Source organism: Melanerpes formicivorus, unplaced genomic scaffold (genome assembly GCF_026170545.1).
Source record: "Melanerpes formicivorus ecotype bairdi unplaced genomic scaffold, bMelFor1.0.p_v2 SCAF_93, whole genome shotgun sequence".
NCBI lineage: Eukaryota > Metazoa > Chordata > Aves > Piciformes > Picidae > Melanerpes > Melanerpes formicivorus.
This window is the reverse complement of record NW_027142445.1, coordinates 840,394-860,134: the sequence shown is the minus strand read 5'-3', so window position 1 is coordinate 860,134 and position 19,741 is coordinate 840,394. Positions and strand designations below refer to the sequence as shown.

The 19,741-nt window shown below is 57.0% G+C and overlaps 1 protein-coding gene across 1 annotated transcript; it reads right to left on the bottom strand.

The window, feature by feature from the left end:
- Positions 1-680: 680 nt before the first annotated feature.
- EHHADH (enoyl-CoA hydratase and 3-hydroxyacyl CoA dehydrogenase) lies at positions 681-19,496 on the bottom strand. Its single transcript, XM_068165797.1, has 7 exons — positions 19,405-19,496; positions 16,452-16,555; positions 15,025-15,197; positions 13,680-13,791; positions 12,805-12,909; positions 9,117-9,458; positions 681-3,158 (listed from the first exon to the last, which is right to left on the bottom strand). The coding sequence occupies exons 1-7, from the start codon at positions 19,470-19,472 to the stop codon at positions 1,888-1,890; spliced, it is 2,175 nt and encodes a 724-aa protein (XP_068021898.1). The 5' UTR covers positions 19,473-19,496; the 3' UTR covers positions 681-1,887.
- Between the last annotated feature and the right edge of the window lie 245 nt (positions 19,497-19,741).

The window sequence follows — 19,741 nt, the reverse complement described above, 5'->3', positions numbered from 1 at the left end:
TCCCTTCCAAGCCCTGCCAGGCTGTGATTCTGTGAAATGGAGTGGACACACCAACTGCCCCAACACAAAAATGCTGCAGCTGAGGAGAGGAATTTTGGGCACAGGGCAGAACCTGTTGGGCCTGGAGATGCTGACAGCAGCACCTGTGCTGCCCTCCACAGCCTGCTCATGCTGCAAGGGCAATTGCCCTTTGCATTTCATCTCCCATACAGGGGAAGCCCATGGAGTCCCTGCAGAGAGGATGCTCTGTGTGCAGAGCTGTCCTGTGGGTGACATGAGGGCCACCAGCAGCTGGCAGTGCCAGCAGCAGGCAGTGCTGTTGTGTAACTCATCACGCGGGTGTCCTCGGTGCTGCACCTCCGAGCAAAGGCTGCCTGCTGGCTGCCTGCTGGCTGCCTGCTCTCAGCTGTGTTGCACCTCTGAGCAAATCCTGCCTGCTCTCAGCAGTGGCACACAAAGAGTTTGGGGGAAACCAAAGCACTCTGCTGGGCCTGGAGTTGACCCTTTCTCTGTGCCTGGGGAAAAGTCCTCCCTGGAGCCAGGCAGGTGGCTTGGCTTGCGGCTTCTAAGGGGGTTCCTGCCCTCAGTTTTGCAGCTCAGCCACTGAAGCAGTGGGGTAGGTGAAGGGAAAAACAAGACATATGTAGGAGAAGAGAAGCACAGCCTTGTCACACACAAAGTCCTGCACAAGCAAGCCAATTATTTAATTCCACCATGCAGAGGAGCCATGGAGGAAACCCAAGCAGCTGAAGGCTTTCTGCTGTCCCTACGATCCCACAGGATCTGGCACTGGACAAGCAAAGCAGGGTCATTCAAATAAAATCAGAAGTTAGGCATCCAGTGTCCCTGAGAAGGGAGTCCCCACACCAGCCAGGCAGACAGCCACTGGACAGGAGAAATGGGAGACTTTGACCCAAGACAGAAGCCTGAAACAAGTTTGGCTCCGTCTTCCCCTGCTCTGATCTGTGCTAGAGATCTGCCACCCCCTGCCTGCCTGCAGCAGCGCTCCTGCTCGAGCCCTGCTCTTCCCAGCCTGCCTCTGCCTGTGTGATCAGCCGGTAAGGGCCAGGCCGTGGCTCAGGCTGCTCAGCTGGAGCATGCCGACAACTCCTGCTGGCAGTAGGCAGCCCCAGAGTGGCAGTGATGGCAACACCTATCCAGTTAGAAGATGCCAGGAGGTGTTTCTGGTTGCACAGAGCCAGGTGGGATAATGAGGAGCTAGGATGCAGCCTGGCTGCAGTGAGCCAGGGCAGGCAGGTGGATGTGTTTGTGGCTTTCCTGTCATTTACTGGAATCTCTGAAGCAGGGAGGGCACAGCTCTGCCCCTGCTCTCTGCCCCAACCAGCTCTCTTCTGCTCATTGCACTTCACCTCTGAGAGCAGCTGTACCCCTTGTGCCACCTCTGCCCCAGCCGCAGGAAGGAAGCAGGCTCCAGCTGGCTGTCTCTAGGAGAGCCAGGGAATCTGTGGGGACACAAGCAAGACCTGAGCAAAGTAGGAAACAGATTTAAGGCAGGCTCTGGTAGATCCAGCTGGTGCTGGGTGAGTCACGAGCACCACTATTTGCTTTGTGGGCTGTGGATGCTGCTTCCTGCTTTGCACAAGGACGGGCTGGGGGCACAGCCGTGAAGGCCTGAAGGCAAAGCAGAATGAGATTGGCCTTCAGACAGCAGCATGCAGGGAAGGTGAGGCAGGGGCTGAGGAGGAAGGGCAGGTGATGGCAGTGGCTGCTGCAGGAGTGGGGGACCAAGGACTAATCAGTGGCCAAAGTCATTGTCTGCACAAGGCTGGGGGGGGTGAGTGACATCGCTTGAGAGCCTGTGGCACTCAGGGTTCGATTGCAAGGCAAAGCAATTGCAGCTCCTGCTCCGCAGCAGGCAGCAGGGGATCACAGCTTGCTGCCGCTCTGGCCGAGGTAGGACATCCACTCCTTGAGGGGAGGGCTGCCCATGGCCACCAGCCTCCGCAGCAGGGCGTGTGGCCGCAGCCCGGGGACGTCAGGGTGAGCCTCGGAGTACTTCTGGAGCTTGGCCAGCACTCGCGGCAGCCCCACGGTGGAGGCGTGGAACATGGGTCCGCCGCGGTGCCGCGGCCAGCCGTAGCCGTTGGCGTAGATGACATCCAGGTGCTCCGGGCCGGCCGCGATGCCCTCGGCCAGCACGGCAAAGCCCTCGTTGATGAGGGCGAACAGGCAGCGCTCCAGGATCTCCTCCTGCTGGATGGAGCGGGGCTGGAGGCCGTGGGTGTCCCTGTACTGGCTCAGGAAGCTGTGCAGCCAGGGGTCCGGGCTGGCCGTCCTGCCCCCGGCCCTCTCGTACAGGTACCAGCCCCTGCCAGCCTTCTGGCCGAAGCGGCCGCGCTCGCACAGCAGGTCTGGCAGGGGGCTGTAGCGGTGCCCATGGCGCTGCCGGGCGGGGGTCCCCGGGGGGAGCGAGGGCCCGGTCAGGCCCTGCCCCTTCCGAGACCTCCAGCCCACGTCCAGCCCAGCCAGGTCGGACATCCGGAAGGGTCCTATCTTAAACCCGAAATCTTCCAGAGCCTGATCCACCGCCTCTGGCACGCTGCCTTCCTCCACCAGGAAGAGTGCCTGCTGCACGTAGGGGAACATCATCCTGTTCCCCACGAAACCGAAGCAGTTCCCCACCACCACCCCCACCTTGCGCAGCACCTTGGCCAGCTGCACGGCGGTGGCGATGGCGCCGGGGGACGTGTGCCGCCCGTAGATGATCTCCATCAGCCTCATGACGTGGGCAGGGGAGAAGAAGTGGGTGCCGACGACCTGCTGCGGGCGGCTGGTGGCAGAGGCTATCTCGTCGATGTTCAGGGCTGAGGTGTTGGTGCAGAGCAGGGCCCCAGGCTTGCAGACCTGGGACAGCTTGCGGAATATTTCCTTCTTCAGCTGCATGTCCTCGAACACGGCCTCGATGACCAGATCCACATCACCCAGCACAGCAAAGTCCAGACTGAACTGCAGACGTGAAGGGTTGTGGAAATCCAGGCTCTGGGCACCCTGCTCCGTTTTCATAGCCTCACGTTCCAAAAGGGCCATCACAGCTTTCTTCCCTGTGCTCAGATACTCCTGGTCCTGCTCCAGGGCCACCACAGGGATCTTGGCCTTAACCAGAGATGTGACAATGCCTCGGCCCATGGTCCCCAGCCCTAGGGATAAAAGGGACACAGAATTAGATAGAGTCATAGTCACAGAACGGGTTGGAAAGGCCCTTCTCGAGGAGGCAGTGCTGCAGGTGGGCTCTGAGCAGAGCAGAGGGGCAGAAGCCCCTCCCTGTGCTGCTGCAGCTCACATTCCATTCAGGGAGCAACTTTCTTCTCCAAGCTCCACAGCTGTGCTACAACCAGTTCATACCCCAGGAGTATCAGTGTAGCACTTACTGGCTTGATCCTTCCCCTCTTTCTGAGCCCTCCAGCAGCTCTGCCCTCCACGCCATGGAATGAAGCTGCGCAGCTGCACTTTCCTGCCTCACAAGCCCCGGGCTTTATCCTGCTCTCCACGAGGAGGCCTTCTGGGACTAACACAAACCAGTGGGAGGAGGCCAGCACAATTTTGCCAGCTTTAGAAGTGAGAAGCATCTGAATGGGAGGATTATGAATGTCCCAAATAAAGCAGCAGGCAGCACAGAGCACCAGGTTGTTAGAATTCTGTAAAGAGGACTTTTTCAATCCCAGCTTTACAAATGGGAGTGAGATAAACCAATCAGCAGCAACAAGAGGATTGCAAAGTTTGGCTAAAGCAGCCTTGTAAAGAGGCAGCAGTGCAGCAGTTTCAGGCAGGCAGGGTCAGGCAAGGCAGAGGATTCTCCTGGGAGCTGCACACCTCGGTGCAGGTGTGTGCCCCGCAGGACACCCACAACTGCTCAGCCAGCAGCAAACACTTGCTGCAGCCACAGCTGCCTGCCAGCCTGCTCACAAACATCACACTGCCAGGCAAACTCAATTTGTTCCTTCATCACCAACCTGCCCTCCACGGGGGAGGTTCTGCAGCCTCTGATCATCCTCATGGCCTCCTCTGGAGCATCTCCAGCAGCTCCAGGTCCTTCCTGTGCTGGGGGCCCCAGAGCTGGAGGCAGTGCTGCAGGTGGGGGCTGAGCAGAGCAGAGGGGCAGAATCCCCTCCCTGTGCTGCTGCTCTCCCTGCTCTGGCTGCAGCTCAGCACTCAGCTGGCTCTGGGCTGCCAGGGACCACTGCTGGCTCCTGGGGACTTTGTCACCACCTGACCCCCCCAGGCCTTCTCCCCCAGGCTGCTCTCAGCCACTCCTCCCCCAGCCTGGCTCTGTGCTTGGGGTTGCCCTGACCCAGCTGCAGGACCTTGCCCTTGACATATCAAAACTTCTTCTGTGATCAGAGGTTCTCCAGCCCTCTGCTCAAGGGAAGCTCTGCAGTGCTGTCAGCTGATCCCCCATTTTGCTTTCATCCACAAGCAGCATGGAGTGACAGAGCCACAGAATAGTCTGGGCTGGAAGGGACCTCCAAAGGTCATCCAGTCCAACCCCCTGCACCCAGCAGGGACATCCTCCACTAGATCAGGTTGCCCAGAGTCCTGTCCACCCTCACCTTGAACAACTTCAGGGAAGAGGCCTCAACCACCTCCCTGGGCAGCCTGTTGCAGTGTTTCACTACCCTCATAGTAAAGCATGAGCAGTCCCAGCTAGGTTTTAGCCATCCCATGACAGACAGACACTTGCCTGTAGTATTTCACTTTGTAGGCCACGGGAGTAAGCTCACAGATAAGATATGAGCTTGCCAAGCTTGTTTCTGACCTAGAAAAGCTGTCTCTCAACTTCCTACATAACTCTGCACTGGAATGATGTTTAATGAAGCTGGCAGAGAGAGTAATGAAAGCCCCAAGGGTTTTGTTCCATTAGAGTCTGCACAACAGGAATCCCCTGGAAGTATTTTCTACAATTGGGCTCTACCATTCAGGAGGGATTTTGCTGTCTAGCAGAGAAAGCAGCACTTCTGAGGACTCCTCTTTTCTACTTTATAAAGCTGAGTGATCTTGGGGAAGAATATATTAGAGCAGAAAAAAAATGGTGGGGAGTCCTTGGGGCTTACAGGTGTAGAAGGCTGGAAAAGCAGGAGGAAGGGAAAGGTCGCTCACTTAGCTCAGCTCACACAGAGCAGAACACAGCTAGGAACCACTCCAGCACCTGTCCTGGATATGCTGCTTTCTGCCCCAAACCATGACAAGGCCCCTGGACTCTTCTCTCTCATGCAGGGACAGTTTTCAGAGCTGGGTTACCATCTCATGCCCAGGGCTCAGCAAGAAGTCATCCACAGCCTCCCTGGGCAGCCTGTACCAGAGTCTTAGCTCCCTCCTGATTAACAACTTCCTCAGCACCACTCTAACCCTGCTCTGCCTTAGCTCCAAACCATTTCCTCTTGGCCTGGCACAGACCCCCTCAGCAAAAGTCTCTCTGCAGCCTTCCTGCAGGATCCCTTCAGGTCCTGGCAGGCAGCTCTGAGAAAGCTCCCCCTGGAGCCTTCTCCTCTGCAGGCTGCACAGCCCCAGCTCCCTCAGCCTGTGCTCACAGCAGAGTTGCTCCAGCCCTGGGAGCATCTCTGTGGCCTCTCTCCAGCAGCTCTGTGTCCTGCTGCTGGGGACAGCAGAGCTGGAGGCAGGATTGGAGGTGAGGTCTGAGCAGGGCAGTGCCCAGGGGCAGAATCCCCTCTCCTGCCCTGCTGCCTGCTGGTCTTTTGTTGTGAAATGGACCTGCACTTGAACTCCTGCCATTTCAGGCCAGGCAGGGATATGACAAATCAATTTGCCAGACAAGCTGAGAGAATAATTACTTTTGATTATTGATCTGTCACATGAGGCACTCCGAATATGAAAAGCCATGCAAAATTAATTGAAGGACTTTAGCACCCAATTTGTAAACAAAGGACCCCAGAATCTGTACAGAGGAGACAGAGAACAGAGGAAAGCTGCTGAGCTAGGATGAATATCTGTGGTCTGATAGCAGCATTCCACTGGATCTGTGTTCCAGACCAGGCTGGATGAGGCCTTGAGCAGCCTGGGCTGGTGGGAGGTGTCCCTGCCCATGGCAGGGGGTGGAACTGGATGAGCTTTGAGGTCCAAACTGCCAGCAATGGGCACTGGCAGCACAGAAGGCCAAGGGCAGCCTGGGCTGCATCCAAAGCAGTGTGGCCAGAGATGGAAAGAGGGGATTCTGTCCCTCTGCTCTGGGGAGACCTCACCTGCAGGGCTGTGTCCAGCTCTGGGGCCCCCAGCACAGGAGGGGCATGGAGCTGCTGGAGACAATCAAGACCAGACTTGGATGTGGCCCTCAGCAGCCTGGTGTGAGTGCACAGCACGGCACAGCACAGGCTGCAGCAGAGTGCAGCATGGTGTGAGTGCATGGCACAGCACAGCACAGGCTGCAGCAGAGTGCAGCATGGTGTGAGTGCGTGGCACAGCACAGGCTGCAGCAGAGTGCAGCATGGTGTGAGTGCATGGCACAGCACAGGCTGCAGCAGAGTGCAGCATGGTGTGAGTGCATGGCACAGCACAGCACAGGCTGCTACCCGTTGGTGACCATCCCCCATGGATGCTTTGCCTGCCTTGCACTCTGCTCTGGAAACAGAGCCTGGATCACCTCTCTGTTTCAGTACTTTCATGGCTGTGCAGCACTGCTTTAGAGAGGGTCAGCTCCTCCAGACTCATCCCTAAGAGCCTGACCACTGCTGCTGCAAGCAGGCACTGGAGAGCCAGCATGTGGCACCAGGGTACAGCATGGCACTGGCTGGACAATGGTTCTTTCTTACATAGCCTGACCCCCCCAGCAACTGTGATGGCAGCTTCTGTGCCTGCCTCTGCTGCACTGGCAGCATTCCTGAACAGCAAAAGGCACAACAGGAGGAAAACCTTCCAGAGGAAGTAGAAAAGGCAGTGGCTGGCAGGAAGAAGTGATGGGAAACAGTGGCAGGGCTTGGTGTGGGGTCAGAGCCAAAAGGAGGTGATCAATACCCTCCAGAACAGGAGATGTCACTTGGCACATGCAGACATGAGCAAGTGGCACAGACAAAGCAAGCTGCACCTGTGGGCTCCACTGAGAGGAGCAATGACTCAGAAAAGGCCTCAGGAGCCCTGGGAAGGGTCAAGCCCCTGAGGGCACTGATAAGCCTTAATGACCCTGACACCTGGAGCCTCCACCCACACCAGCTGCCCATGGCCTTCAGAGCTCCATATAAGCTCAGACCTGGGGGTTCAGCCCTTTTCCAAGCTACACTGGGAAGTTCTGGGGGCTTCCTGTGGCTGGCTATGGACACTGCTGATCCAGGTTTTAGGCTGCAGATCGCCTTCCCCTTGGACCTACACCCTCACGGGAGCTTTGCTTGCTCATCTGTGCTTCTGGCCAAGCTCTCTGGGCCTTCTGTCTCCCGTGCTCAGGTACTGTGAATAACTGACAGAGCAGAGGCTGTGCTGCCATCCAGAGGGAGGGATGGGTGGAGAGGAACCTCATGGAGCTCAGCAAGGGGAGGTGTCAAGTCCTGCATCTGAGGAGGAGTAGTTCTGTGCAGCAGTACGTGCTGGGGGCTGGCTGGCAAGCAGCTCTGCACCTGGGGTCCCAGGGGACGCCAAGCTGACTGCCAGCAGCAGAGTGACCTTGTGGCACAGCACAGCAGTGGTACAGGGGCTGCATGAGGAGGAGTCCTGCTGCCAGGAGGAGGGAGCCAAACTCTCCCCTCTGTGTAGCACTGGTGAGGCAGTACCTGGAGCTGTGACCCCAGTTCTGGCCCCCCAGCATGAGAGTGATATGGAGCTGAGTGAAGGGCCATTAAGATGATGCCTCATGAAGAAAGGCTGAGAGACTGTGACTCCAGCCTAGAGAGGGCTGGGGGAGAGAGGGGGGGTCATCTGCCCAAGGGATATGAACACCAGAGAGGAAGCTGGAGCCCCACTGACTGGGCTAGAGGCAATGGGCATAGACTGAAACCTGAGAGGGTCTACCTGAGCTGGTTTTACTGTGGGGGTAACTGAGCACAGGTTGCTCAGAGAGGTTGCAGAGTCCTCAATGGGAGGAGAAAATTCTTTGGTGTGAGGGTGGCAGGGCCTGGAGCAGGCTGCCCAGAGAGGTTGTGGAGTCTCCTGCTCTAGAGCCTTTCCAGCCCCCCTGGAAGTGTTCTTTGTGCCCTGGCAGGGGGTTGGACTGGGTGAGTGCCATGGTTTAGTTGATCAGATGGTGCTGGGTGATAGGTTGGACTTCTAGAAGGCCTGTTCCAACCTGGTTAATTCTGTATCTCTGGAGGTGCCTTCCAACCCTTGCTGTGCTGTGAATGAGCTTTCAGAGCTCACAGTGCAGAGGCCTGAGAAGCACCCTGGAGACAGCAGGGCTGACCTGGGGAGCTTCCCCTGCAACACAAACTGCTCCAGGTGCTCCATTCCTTGTCTAACCATTTGAGTGGTGCTAGTAACAGCCAGCTCCAGGCCTCTGCTTTTTAAATCACAGCAGGGCAGTGAAATTGCTCTTATCAAAAATTAATTAAGGCATTGTCTTGCTGGGCTACAAAATGGCAGAAGCAGACCCCAGTGAGATGAAATCTTCTTAAAAGACAGCTGTTAAAACATTGCTGTGTGTCCCTGGGTGACTGTGCACAGGCACCCACAGTGCAGGACTGGACCAGGGGGAGAAGGCTGGGGAAAGCTGCTTGGAGCAGGGAACAAAGCCAGGACTGAGCAGCCTGTCATAGACCACAGAATGGCTCAGGCTGGAAGGGACCTCAGAGATCATCTGCTACAACCTCCTGCCATGGACAGGGACACCTCTCACCAGCCCAGGGTGCTCAAGGCCTCATCCAGCCTGGCCCTGAACACCCCCAGACAGGAGGCAGCCACAGCCTCCCTGGGCAGCCTGTGCCAGAGGCTCAGCTGCCTCCTGCTGAACAACTTCTTCCTCAGCTCCACTCTAACCCTGCTCTGCCTCAGCTCCAAACCATTTCCCCTTGGCCTGGCTCAGACACCCTCAGCAAAAGTCTCTCTGCAGCCTTCCTGCAGGATCCCTTCAGGTCCTGGCAGGCAGCTCTGAGGTCTCCCCAGCCTGTTGTCGAGACCCAGGTGCTCATCCCCTTGCCCTCGGCCGCGGGCAGCAGCAGCCTTACCTATGACAGCGGCGGTGCGGATGGGCTGGGGGGCAGCACGCTGCCAGGAAGCTCCCGTGGCTGTTGCCCACCTGTGCATGGCTCTCTCCGCAAAGAAGAGATACTGCAGCGCCTGGGCCTGGCCCGAGCTCCGCAGCACCCCGAACAGCTCCCGCTCCCGCCGCACGCCGGCTGCGAAGGGCTGCTCGGTGCTGGCTCTGACCGCCTGGAAGCACAGCTCCGGCGCCAGCCACCCGCGGGCCTGCTTCTTCACCTTCACCAGAGCCTCGCTGAGGAACGCTTCCATGTTGGGCAGCTCTGGAACCGGCTTCAGGCTGAGCCTGCGGGGTCCCAGCGGCTGTCCTGCAGGCAGAGAAGTGGAGATGTGGAAGAGCAGCCGCAGCCGCACGGCCCCAAGGGCTCCCTGCTGCCCACGCTGCAGGCTGCCTCTGTCCCCAGCCCCACCTGGCCCCGCAGGCTTTGTGTCGTGCACAGGGTGCCCGACCGACTCTGCTGGGCAGGTGCATTGCAGCCGGGGTCCTGACCCCGGGACTTGTGAGGGAGCCTGGAAAACGCATCCTGACTGAATCCTTCCCTGACCACAGGAATCCCTCTGCTCGCTGTGGGACTACCCCAGAGGGCAGTTCAGCCGAGGAGCTCGGCAGGGAGAGCTCAGGCTGGTGTGCCAGCAGGGGCTGATGGAGCAGCTGCACAGACCCAGGAGGCTCACTGCAGACAGGGGTTGCTATGGTGACACCCAGAAAGGATTTGAATTGAGAGATGCCAAAATCCTCTCCAGAAGTACAAACCTTGGTGCCTGCTAGGAGATCTCTGACTTGTCTGTTCTCAGGCTCTTCCTAGGCTCTTACCGGCAGCTTGCCTCAGAGAGGACCATGAAGGGCCAAGATGAGAAATTCAGGGTGCATCCCCTTAACACTCCAACATGTTCACAAAGACCTTCCTGTTATCACAGCCACATGCAGATCACAAACTGCAGCAGTGCTGCTGCACTGAGTGCTGCAGCGCTGCTCCCAACTGCACCCAGGGCTGCCACCAAAGCAGGGTGGTGGCTGGGTGCTGTCCAGAGAGCACCTCATGCTGAGAAGCTCTGTGACAGTCTCACTGCCCTGGCTTCTCTGAGGTCTGCCCCAGGAACACACTTCCTTCCCAGGTGGCATACTGCATCCAGCTCCACTTCTGCCTCCCGTCTGCATTAGGGAGGTGCCAGTGAGGCAGCAGAGGAGCAGGAAACCACAGAGAGGAAGCTGAAGTGCAGGAACACAGCAGTACTGCAATCATGGGTGCCCAAGGAATGTGTCCTGACTCAAGCTCTTCCTTCAAGGCTGAGCAGTGTTGAAGTGGAACAGAAACAGCAGTCCCCAGGATGAGTTAAGAAACAGATTCCCTGAAATGGTCTGCAGAGCTCAGGGCTTCCCCTTAAGCCTTTTAGAGGGCACAAAGCTGAGCACCACCGTGCAAGGAGCTGCCCTCATGACCACAGTTCACATGAACAATGTGTTTACATCAACAGTGAATGTGCTCTGTCCCTCTTCAAAGGGTGTTTCTAACCCAGGAATGCTCTTTATCCACAGCCCTTTACTCAGTATTTACACAGGGAGTTTCTTTGCCTCACAGGAGAGAACCTCAGGTTTGACCCAGACAGATCTGATGGCTGGAAGGCCACTTAAGAGTGAGCAGGTCAAGGGATTTACATCTCTGACATGGAAGGGGCTGGTACAGAAGGGACACTGCTGGAAGCCTTGGAGCTCGGTCTGCAGATGGCAAATGGTCCTTGTGAACACAAACAGTGCTGGGGCCAGGGCACAGGTCCTCAGAGCAAGAAGGGAAAAGTAGTTCTGCTGAGGATTCTGGAACAACACTTGCCCTGAGCTGCAGCCTAGCTAAGCTTTGCTCAGTGACTCTGCAGCACCTCTGTGCAGTGCCTTTGCTTCTGCAGTGTTTGTGAGAATCAAGAGCAGATTGATGGGCAGGAGAAAACTGACCTGAACTCTCCAAGGCCTCATCCAGCCTGCCCTGGAACACCTCCAGGCCTGGAGCTCCTGTGCTGGATAGCTAGCTGGGGAACAGCCAGAGATGTTTGCTCTGGTGTGTTGTGATTGTGCCTCCTACGAACCCCTGCAGAGCTCCAAGCAGCTCTGACCGACTCATGTTACAAAGGAGAGAGGAAATAAGATGATGTGGATCTGAAGGGGCAGGAGTCCTGGCTGAGGCTCCTGGACTTCTTAGAGGAATACTCTGATGCTGGAGGAATCCTCACATAGGAGGCATGACCTCCTGGCTGCTGTTCAGCATCTCCTGCTAGGCTGACAGGGTCGCTGTTTCAGTTCTTCACTGAAGAACTGAAGCCTGCAAGATCCATGGGGCTCAACAAATTTGAAGGCAGAGCATCTAACATGAAGACAATTTGCTGTTCCCCTTTGAAGGCAGAATTAAAACAATCTCAGCTTGTCAGGCTCCCACTTCAGCCTGTCAAAGAGAACACACAAGCTGGGAAGCAGTTTTGCATCTCTGCTTTCCAAAAAGCAAAATAAACCAAAGCTCTTTCAAAGGAGTGAGAGGAAATATCTTTGGTTTCCTCAGAAGCAAGGGTGAAGCTTAGCACCCAGCTGGCCTACAGAACTGTGCTGAGACAGTCTGACTGCAGATGGGGAAAGAGAAAAGGGGACTGCTTATGGCAGCAGTTCTGCACTCAGAACGAAGCTCAAAAGCACCAAGAGAAGACAGTGAGCAGGAAGGGCATCTCTTGCAGAGCTCCAGCCAAAGAACAGACCCTCTTGCACCCAGCTGTGACTCTCAAGCTGTGTGCTGATCTGGAAGAGTTGCCCATTCCCTGCACCAGCTTAAAACGTGGTGGTCACCCAGGACAAAACTTCTGTTTCAGCTTCCAGCACAGGAGAAGTGCTCCTGCAGAGAGCAGGGGGGACAGCTGCAGCAGCAGAGCACTGCCTGTGAGGGCAACGCCATCCACGCTCTGTGCTCCCTTCAGCCACACCGCTGTGACAGCTCCAGATGAAACCCTGCTGGGAATCAGTGGTCTGTTTCCAAAGGAACAAGGAGCTCAGGAGTGGGAAAATATCCTGCTGTGCCTCGAGGTGACACTCCTCAGGCTGCACAGGGAATGCTTCTCCTCCTGTGTGAACTTCACTGATCCTGCTGCTTCTGAGGTGGGGGTAACAAAAATCCCTCAACATCCCTGCACTCCTCACAGGTTGTTCTCTTACACTACAGCTGAGGGATTAGGGACAGAGACACTTTGCAGACCCCTGGCCCATGAAGCTGTGCTGGGGAGCTGCCAGCCCCTGCACTAGAGGGAGAAGGTTAATTCTGAGCAGCCATTGCTGATGCAGTAGCAGCTGTGGCCCCAAAGTGGAGATGGAAGAGGCACTCACTCCCCAGCTTCAGTGGAGTGCAGCAGCCTAGGAGCAAGTGAGCCTGGAGAGGTGATGAAGAACTTGATATGGATCTGTCCTTCAAATCCTCACTTCAATTCCTGCAGCTCTCTAGCAATCTGAATTTTCCACTTCAGCTAACAGCAAGCAAGCTCTGCAATTAATTCTATCTTACATGGCTGCCAAAGCTCAGCGAGTGGAGCAGACACTGCAATAAGCTCTGTGGGTTTTGTCCTCACTCTCTCCAGCCCTGAAACATCACCAATTATTTCTTGGCATTGCTACAATTCTTTCCTCACCAATCACTTTGTTTGCCAAGTGAATTGCTGCCTCAGTTGTGCTTTCTTCCACGACTTCATCAACCAAGCCCAGCTTCAGTGCTTCAGCTGCTGGGATGTGCTTCCCTGTGGTTGAAAAAGAGACATGAGGTGAGTGCAGTGGGGAATGGTGGGCAGCTGAATTCTGTTCATGGATGCATGGAGTCCTGGATCACCCAATTCAAATCCCCTGCCATGGGCAGGGACACCTCCCACCAGCCCAGGCTGCTCAGGGCCTCATCCAGCCTGGCCTTGGACACCCCCAGGGAGGAGGCAGCCACAGCCTCCCTGGGCAGCCTGTGCCAGTGTCTCCCCCACCCACATCCTCCCCTTCTCAAGAATTTCTTCCTCATCTCTGTCTCAGTCTGCCCCCCCACCCCAATCTTAAATCCACTGCCCCTCAGCCTATCACCACAGGCCCTTCTAAAATGTGCCTCCCCAGCTCTCTTGCATCCCTTCAGGTCCTGGCAGGCAGCTCTGAGGTCCCCCCAGATTCTTCTCCTCTGCAGGCTGCACAGCCCCAGCTCCCTCAGCCTGTGCTCACAGCAGAGCTGCTCCAGCCCTTGGATCATCCTTGTGGCCCCCTCTGGCCTCACTCCCACAGCTGTGCCCATTGCCCAGATGATCAGAAGCTGTGCCTCCTTGTCCTCAAGTACAGGCAGTGCATCCCCACTCCATGCCTTGGGAGAAAGCATGTCCCTTTTTTGGTCCCTCACCAGTGGGAGAAAGCTGAATGTCAACCCAAGCAGGGACCCAGGCAAGCCATGAATGCTCAGAAACATCATCTGACCAAGCTGGTGCTGTGACTCAGCTCCACAGCCTGATCCACACAGCAAGGCCAAGGCACAGTCCTGTACCTGTTGTGATCATGTCCAGGGCAGCTGGGACCCCGATCAGCCTGGGCAGGCGCTGAGTGCCTTCAGCACCTGGCAGTAACCCAATGGTGACCTCTGGCAGCCCCATCCGTGCCTGAAACAAAGCCAGAGGGAACAGACCTGCTTAGAGAAGAGGAGGAGAAGGACTGAGCAGAGCAAGAAGCCACACAGGGCTCCTCTGGGACCCCTCAGCACTTCCATACAGAAACTTCTTCCCTGTGCATTGCCACAGAAGACAAAAGCTCACTCAGCCACTTCAGAAGCTGTGTCCAAATGCAGAGGACAAACATCACCTCTCAGAGGATGGCTGTGTGATGGGACAGCACAGGAGACCTCTGGGGCCAACAGCATCTCCCAGACTGACACCTGCAAATCACAGATCTTGCAATCCTGGAATGGCTCAGGGTGGAGGGGGCCTCAGAGCTCATCTGCTCCAGCCTCCTGCCATGCCCAGGGACACCTCTCAGCTAGACTCAGCTGCTCCAGGCCTCATCCAGACTGGCCTTCAACACCCCCAGGCAGGAGGCAGCCACAGCCTCCCTGGGCAGCCTGGGCCAGACTCTCAGCTCCCTCACACTGAAGAACTTCCTCAGCTCCACTCTAACCCTGCTCTGCCTCAGCTCCAAACCATTTCCCCTTGGCCTGGCTCAGACCCCCTCAGCAAAAGTCTCTCTGCAGCCTTCCTGCAGGATCCCTTCAGGTCCTGGCAGGCAGCTCTGAGGTGCCCCTGAAGCCTTCTCCTCTGCAAGCTGCACAGCCCCAGCTCCCTCAGCCTGTGCTCACAGCAGAGCTGCTCCAGCCCTGGGATCACCTCTGTGGCCCCCTCTGGACTCCCTGCAGCAGCTCTGTGTCCTTCTCCTGCTGGGGAAATCAGAACTGGAGGCAGGATTGGAGGTGAGGTCTGAGCAGGGCAGAGCCCAGGGACAGAATCTCCTCTCCTCTCCTGCCCTGCTGCCCACACTGCTCTGGCTGCAGCCCAGCACCCAGCTGCCTGCTGGCTCCTGGGGAGCTGCTCAGCACCCAGCATCCCAAAGTCTCTTTCTTCAGGGCTGCTCCCACCCCACTCTGCACCCAGCCTGGATTTGTGCCTGGGGATGGCCTGACCCAGCTGCAGGACCTTGCCCTGGGACTGGCTGAGCCTCTGCAGCTGGCCCTGGACCCCAGCCTGCCTCCTACCCTGCACACAGCCATGTCTGCACAGACTCACACAATGGGTTGGACTGGAAGGGACTTTCCCCACCCCCTGCCCCGGGCAGGGATGTCTCCCACCAGCCCAGACCCGTGCCCCTGCTGCCTTCACCAGCCCCCCTGGTTCTCAGTGGGTTACCTTCCTGTGTGCAATCCGATAGTGGCAGCCAAGTGCCACCTCCAGGCCTCCTCCCAGGGCATAGCCCTCAATGGCAGCCACCACAGGCTTCCTGCTGCTCTCTATGAGGGACACGATGGGGCCCAAGCCGAGGCCCTGGCCCTTGGAAGATGAAAATCCTTTAATGTCAGCTCCTTTGGTGGCACAAAGAGAGGAAGAGCAATTAGTGGGAAAGGCAGGTTCCTCCCCCTGTGCTGCTGAACACAGCTGCTCAGAGAGGATCAGGATCTGTAGAGGATGCTGCTGACAGCAGAGTGGTTAACAGGAATCAATCCCTTTGGGGAACACCTTGAGGAAATCCAATCTCCTTCAGCCTGTTCAGAGAGCTCACAGGAAGGTTAAGTGCAGAAATAGCTTTGGGATTGGACCAGGTGAGCTGTGGGGGTCCCTTCCAACCCAAACCCCTCTGTGATGGTTACTGTAATGATCACACAGACATCCACGGTGGAGTCTGGAATAGCTAGGTGCAAGTTGCTACTGACAAGCAAGGGAGAGCTCCACAGCAATGCCCTGGATTCTACAGCTGGAGATCTGCTCTTCACCCCTGGCCAGCCCAGGCACACTCCACGTGCTGGCTCCAGAGGTGTCATGCAAAGAAAGCTATGGAGAGTCAGGGAGCACCAGGGTGTTATGGAGCTCATAGAAGTGTTGTGTTGGAAGAGACCTTTGAGATCTCTAAGCCCAACCACTCACCCAGAGTTCAGACTCCCCCACTGCTGCTGAGTCAGTGCCCCTGCAGCACCTCCCTCAGCACCACGGCCAGGGGTGGGGACTCCACCACCTCCCTGGGCCGCCTGGGACTGTCTGAGAGCCCTTGCTGGGAAGAAACTGCTCCCAGCGCCCAACCTGTCTCTGAGGCAGGACACAAGAGGGGCACAAGCCCTGCGCTGCCTGTGGCAACAGCTTCCAGCCTCAGCTCAGCAGCAGCTGAGCCAAAGCCAAGCACCTGTGCAGAGCAAAGTCTGACACTGCTTGAGGCACTGACACTGGGGAAGGAGAAACTCTTCCATGACTGAACCTAGAACCTGCTCAGATTTCAGAATCACAGAAACACTCAGGTTGGAAAAGACACTCAGGATCACCAAGTCCAACCACTAAGAAGGAACTCTGCATTTCCTGGCCCTTGGCTGGTGTCTCTGAGCAGCTGTCTCTCCTTTCAGCATGAATATGCAGCTTATTTTTGGCCTGCAGTGTGCAGCTCGTGGTATGCCCTCCCTCAGCTGTGGCACAGCAGAACAGCAAAGACACTGCCTGGTGGCCACTGCCTGGTGGCCACTGCCAGCCAACTCAGGGCTTTCACCAATAGTGTTCCAGGCAAAGAACCTCCAGGGATGGTGGTGGAAAGGGTTTCTTCTCTTTCCTGGGCTGTTGGATGACAAAAGTCTTACCTGCACTGAAGTAGCCATTGTCACCACAAATCATAACAGCTTTCACTGAGGGATCTGCCTCTGCTCTCTTCAGTCCATCCTCTAATGCCCGGAGAACTGCCAAGCTGCAAGGGAGCAGAGCCTCAGCGAGTGCCCTCCGAGAGGCCTGCACTGCACACACCAAGTGTCCCAGGCAAAACCAGCACACTGTCCAAGCAGCTCTCTCCCCTGGCCTGTCTTCTGCCACAGCCTTCCCAGGGCAATCCTTCTGTGAGTCTCCCTCTTCCTTCATGGTCCAGAGCCAAACCCCAGCAAGCTTCTGAGTCCTGAGCAGCCCTTCCCCCGCCTCAGAGCTGTCTCCTGGCTGTGGCACTGCTGCTCCCAGAGCAAGCAGCACAGGGCCATGTTCTTCTGGAGGTGTCTTTAGGAGCTAAACATTTGGACTTTCAAGAAAGCAGTTCAGCATCATTTGAAAACCATTAATGGTAAACCACTACCAGCTGAGGGCTTGGTGAGAGGGCCAATAGCTGCAGGGATGAAAAGCTGTCCTGCATGCACCTGGCAGAGCTGCTGCTGTGCTGACCATTGCTGTGCCTCACCTTGTGAAAGTCTGTGCCTAAGTCCAGCCTTAACACTTGTGGGACCCTGGCAAAGGGAACTTGGGCCTAAAAAACATACCCAGAACCTTTTGGGCTGTCTCATCTGAACATATTTCATAGGCACAAGCAGAAAATGGTCAGCAAAGGATTCTCAGAGGACTGCAAAGTGCCCAGTGGGGAAGGGCTGGAGCAGAGCAGCAGAAGCTCAGCAGTCCTGCGCAACGCATCTGTGCCTGCTCTCAAATTCAGCTCAGAGGCTTGCAGGACACAGCTGTTGTCTGCAATGTTCACTGCCTGCTGTCACCTCCACAGCCTAACAGTGCCAACAGCAGTCTCAGACCTGCTCCCCCCCGCTCCAGCACAGCAAGAATGCAGAAACAGAAGGAACACAGAAGCTCCAGGGTGAGCTCTACCTTCCCAGCCACAGGTCTCAGCTAAAACCCACTTGATGGCAAGTAGGAGATCATTACAGATCCCTTCTCGAGCAGCCATGACCCTGGCATGTGATCAAAGATCACAACCACATCTCAAGTTAAAGTTTCATAGCATCTTAACTGATTGTCCTGGTTTGGCTGGGACAGAATCCCAGGCCAGCCACAGACTGGAGTAGGCTATAGGTGAGGCCCAGCCCATCAGCACCACACTTGGGTTACAGGAGGAGCTTTGCTGAGGGGAGCCTCTTGCTAGAGCTTCCTGCTTAGGGTCCTCCTTACCCTGCTTCGCTCCTGCTCCTGAGGGCTCTTTCTGGATATCGTGGCTGCTGCACTGCTGCTGGGCTGAGTATAGCTTTGTAGCTTGTGTGGCCACTGGTATTAACCTGCATATTTCATTAAATCCCTTTCTCATCCCAACCTGTGAGCCTCCTTTCCTTTTCCTGACTCCCCTTCTCTCTGGGGTGGGGTCCTGGTGTGACAGAACAAATGCCCCAAACAGGGACTCGGTGTTGACACCCTTCTAAACCCATGCTGTGTAGGATCCACCCTTTCATTCAAGGTCAGCCTGGATGTGTCCCTGGGAAGCCTGCTCTATCTGGAGGTGTCCTTGTGACTGCAGGGGTTGGACAAGATGCCTTTAGAGGGTCCCTTCCAACCCAGTGCAACCTGTGAACCTCAACAAGTCCCTCCATGTTGTCTTCTCATGGTAGTTATCTGGGCAGATAAAGTCACCTTACCCCATTCTTTAACCTGCTGCAGTCTCTGCCCAGCAGTGTAGCTCCCTGTGAAGAGCAGCAGCTGCATTCCTTGGTCATGCTCTTGTCCCTTCCAGCTCCCTTTCAGCAAGCTGTGTGGGTTACACTGTGAGCACCACCGCAGTGGTGGCTTCGCTTTGTGGCTATACGCTGGCTTGGCACTCTGCACACTGGTACTGAACAGCTCTTTGCCTGTGGCCACTCCAAAAGGGTCTGTGTGCTGCTCAGAACGAGAGAACTAACCCACAGCCCTTCAACGAACTCTGTAAAGCCAAAGAGCAGAGACAACCTTTCCAAACACAGGAAACCCAACGCTCCAGAGGTCCTACAGACTGGGTTTGGCTTTGCTGCTGGTCACTGCCTTGGGGCTTTCTTGGTAAAGATCAGAGGCCAGTTCTGTATTCTTTTAAAAGGCAAATGAGCTGCCTTGGCTTCTGCCAGCCCTGGCCGTGGGCTCATCCCGGTGCCAGCTCCTCTGGCTGAGCCACATCCGTTATCTCCAATGCCCTTTGCCCTAACCCCTGTGCTCACTTGGATGGCACAGCGACCTGCAGCAGATCTGAAGAAGAAACATGGCTTTCATCTACGAGCTTTGAAGAAACTCCAGGATTAAACGAGGGACTGCTGGGCAATTCCTAGTTGGAAGCATCATCCTGATATTGAAAGACTGGGAAGTGATGAGAAATACACATGGATTTTGAAGAGCTTCCGGGGAGATGACAGCAAGAGCCTGACACCTCTTCTGCACAAAACCCTACCACTAGAAATTATAGGAAAGAGAGCTGACGGAGGAGTTCAGCCTGGTTTTGGTCACGGGCGATGTAAGCTACTGCTGCGGGGACCGAGCGGCGGTGTTTGGGAGGGTCCCTCGGCAAAGGCTTTCGCGGGGCTGCCTGCCCGGGCACCAGGAGGGGGCCTCGGACGGGCAAGGAGAGTGGGTAAGCCGGTGACGAGGAAGGAAACCAGAGAACCCCCACCCCGCTCAACAAGGGCAGGCAAGCGTCAGCCACCGCGCCCGCCCCCACCGCGGCGTCCGTGGCCCGGCTCGGCGCCCGGAGCCCTGCTCGGTGCCCCCAGTCCGGGTCAGCGCCCGGAGCCCTGCTCGGCGCCCGCAGCCCTGAGCAGCGGCGCGGCCGGACAGGGTCGGGACCCCTGCGGCGGGGGCCGGCTCGGCGCCCGCCGTTACCTCAGCGCGTTGACCGGCGGGTTGCAAAGCCGGATGACGGCCACGGCCCCCCTCGCCTGCTGCGCCATGCCGACCGACCGCAGGTCTCTGCACTGCCCAGCACCCTGCCAGGCCCAGCACCAGCCTGCCTGGGCCGGCCCCCGCCGCGCCCCGCCCGCCCCCGCCGGGGTGGGACATCAACAGCGGGAGTGTCGAGCTCGGCGCCGCGGGGGTCAGCCCGTTGCTTATCGGGCGCTCCAGGTCCGGTTATGGACCCTGGGTAACTTCGGGCCCTGTTTTACACCCAGCACCTCAGCTTAGTGCAGCGATACCAAACGGAGCCCGTCTGACGGCCGGG

Coding starts and splice junctions, on each gene's coding strand:
- EHHADH (XM_068165797.1), bottom strand. CDS start 19,472: ATGGCGCAGCAGGCGAGGGGGGCCGTGGCCGTCATCCGGCTTTGCAAC. Junction 15,198..16,451: donor CAATGGCTACTTCAGTGCAG/GTAAGACTTTTG, acceptor GTGCCACCAAAG/GAGCTGACATTAAAGGATTT. Junction 3,159..9,116: donor CCGCACCGCCGCTGTCATAG/GTAAGGCTGCTG, acceptor TTTTATCCCTAG/GGCTGGGGACCATGGGCCGA.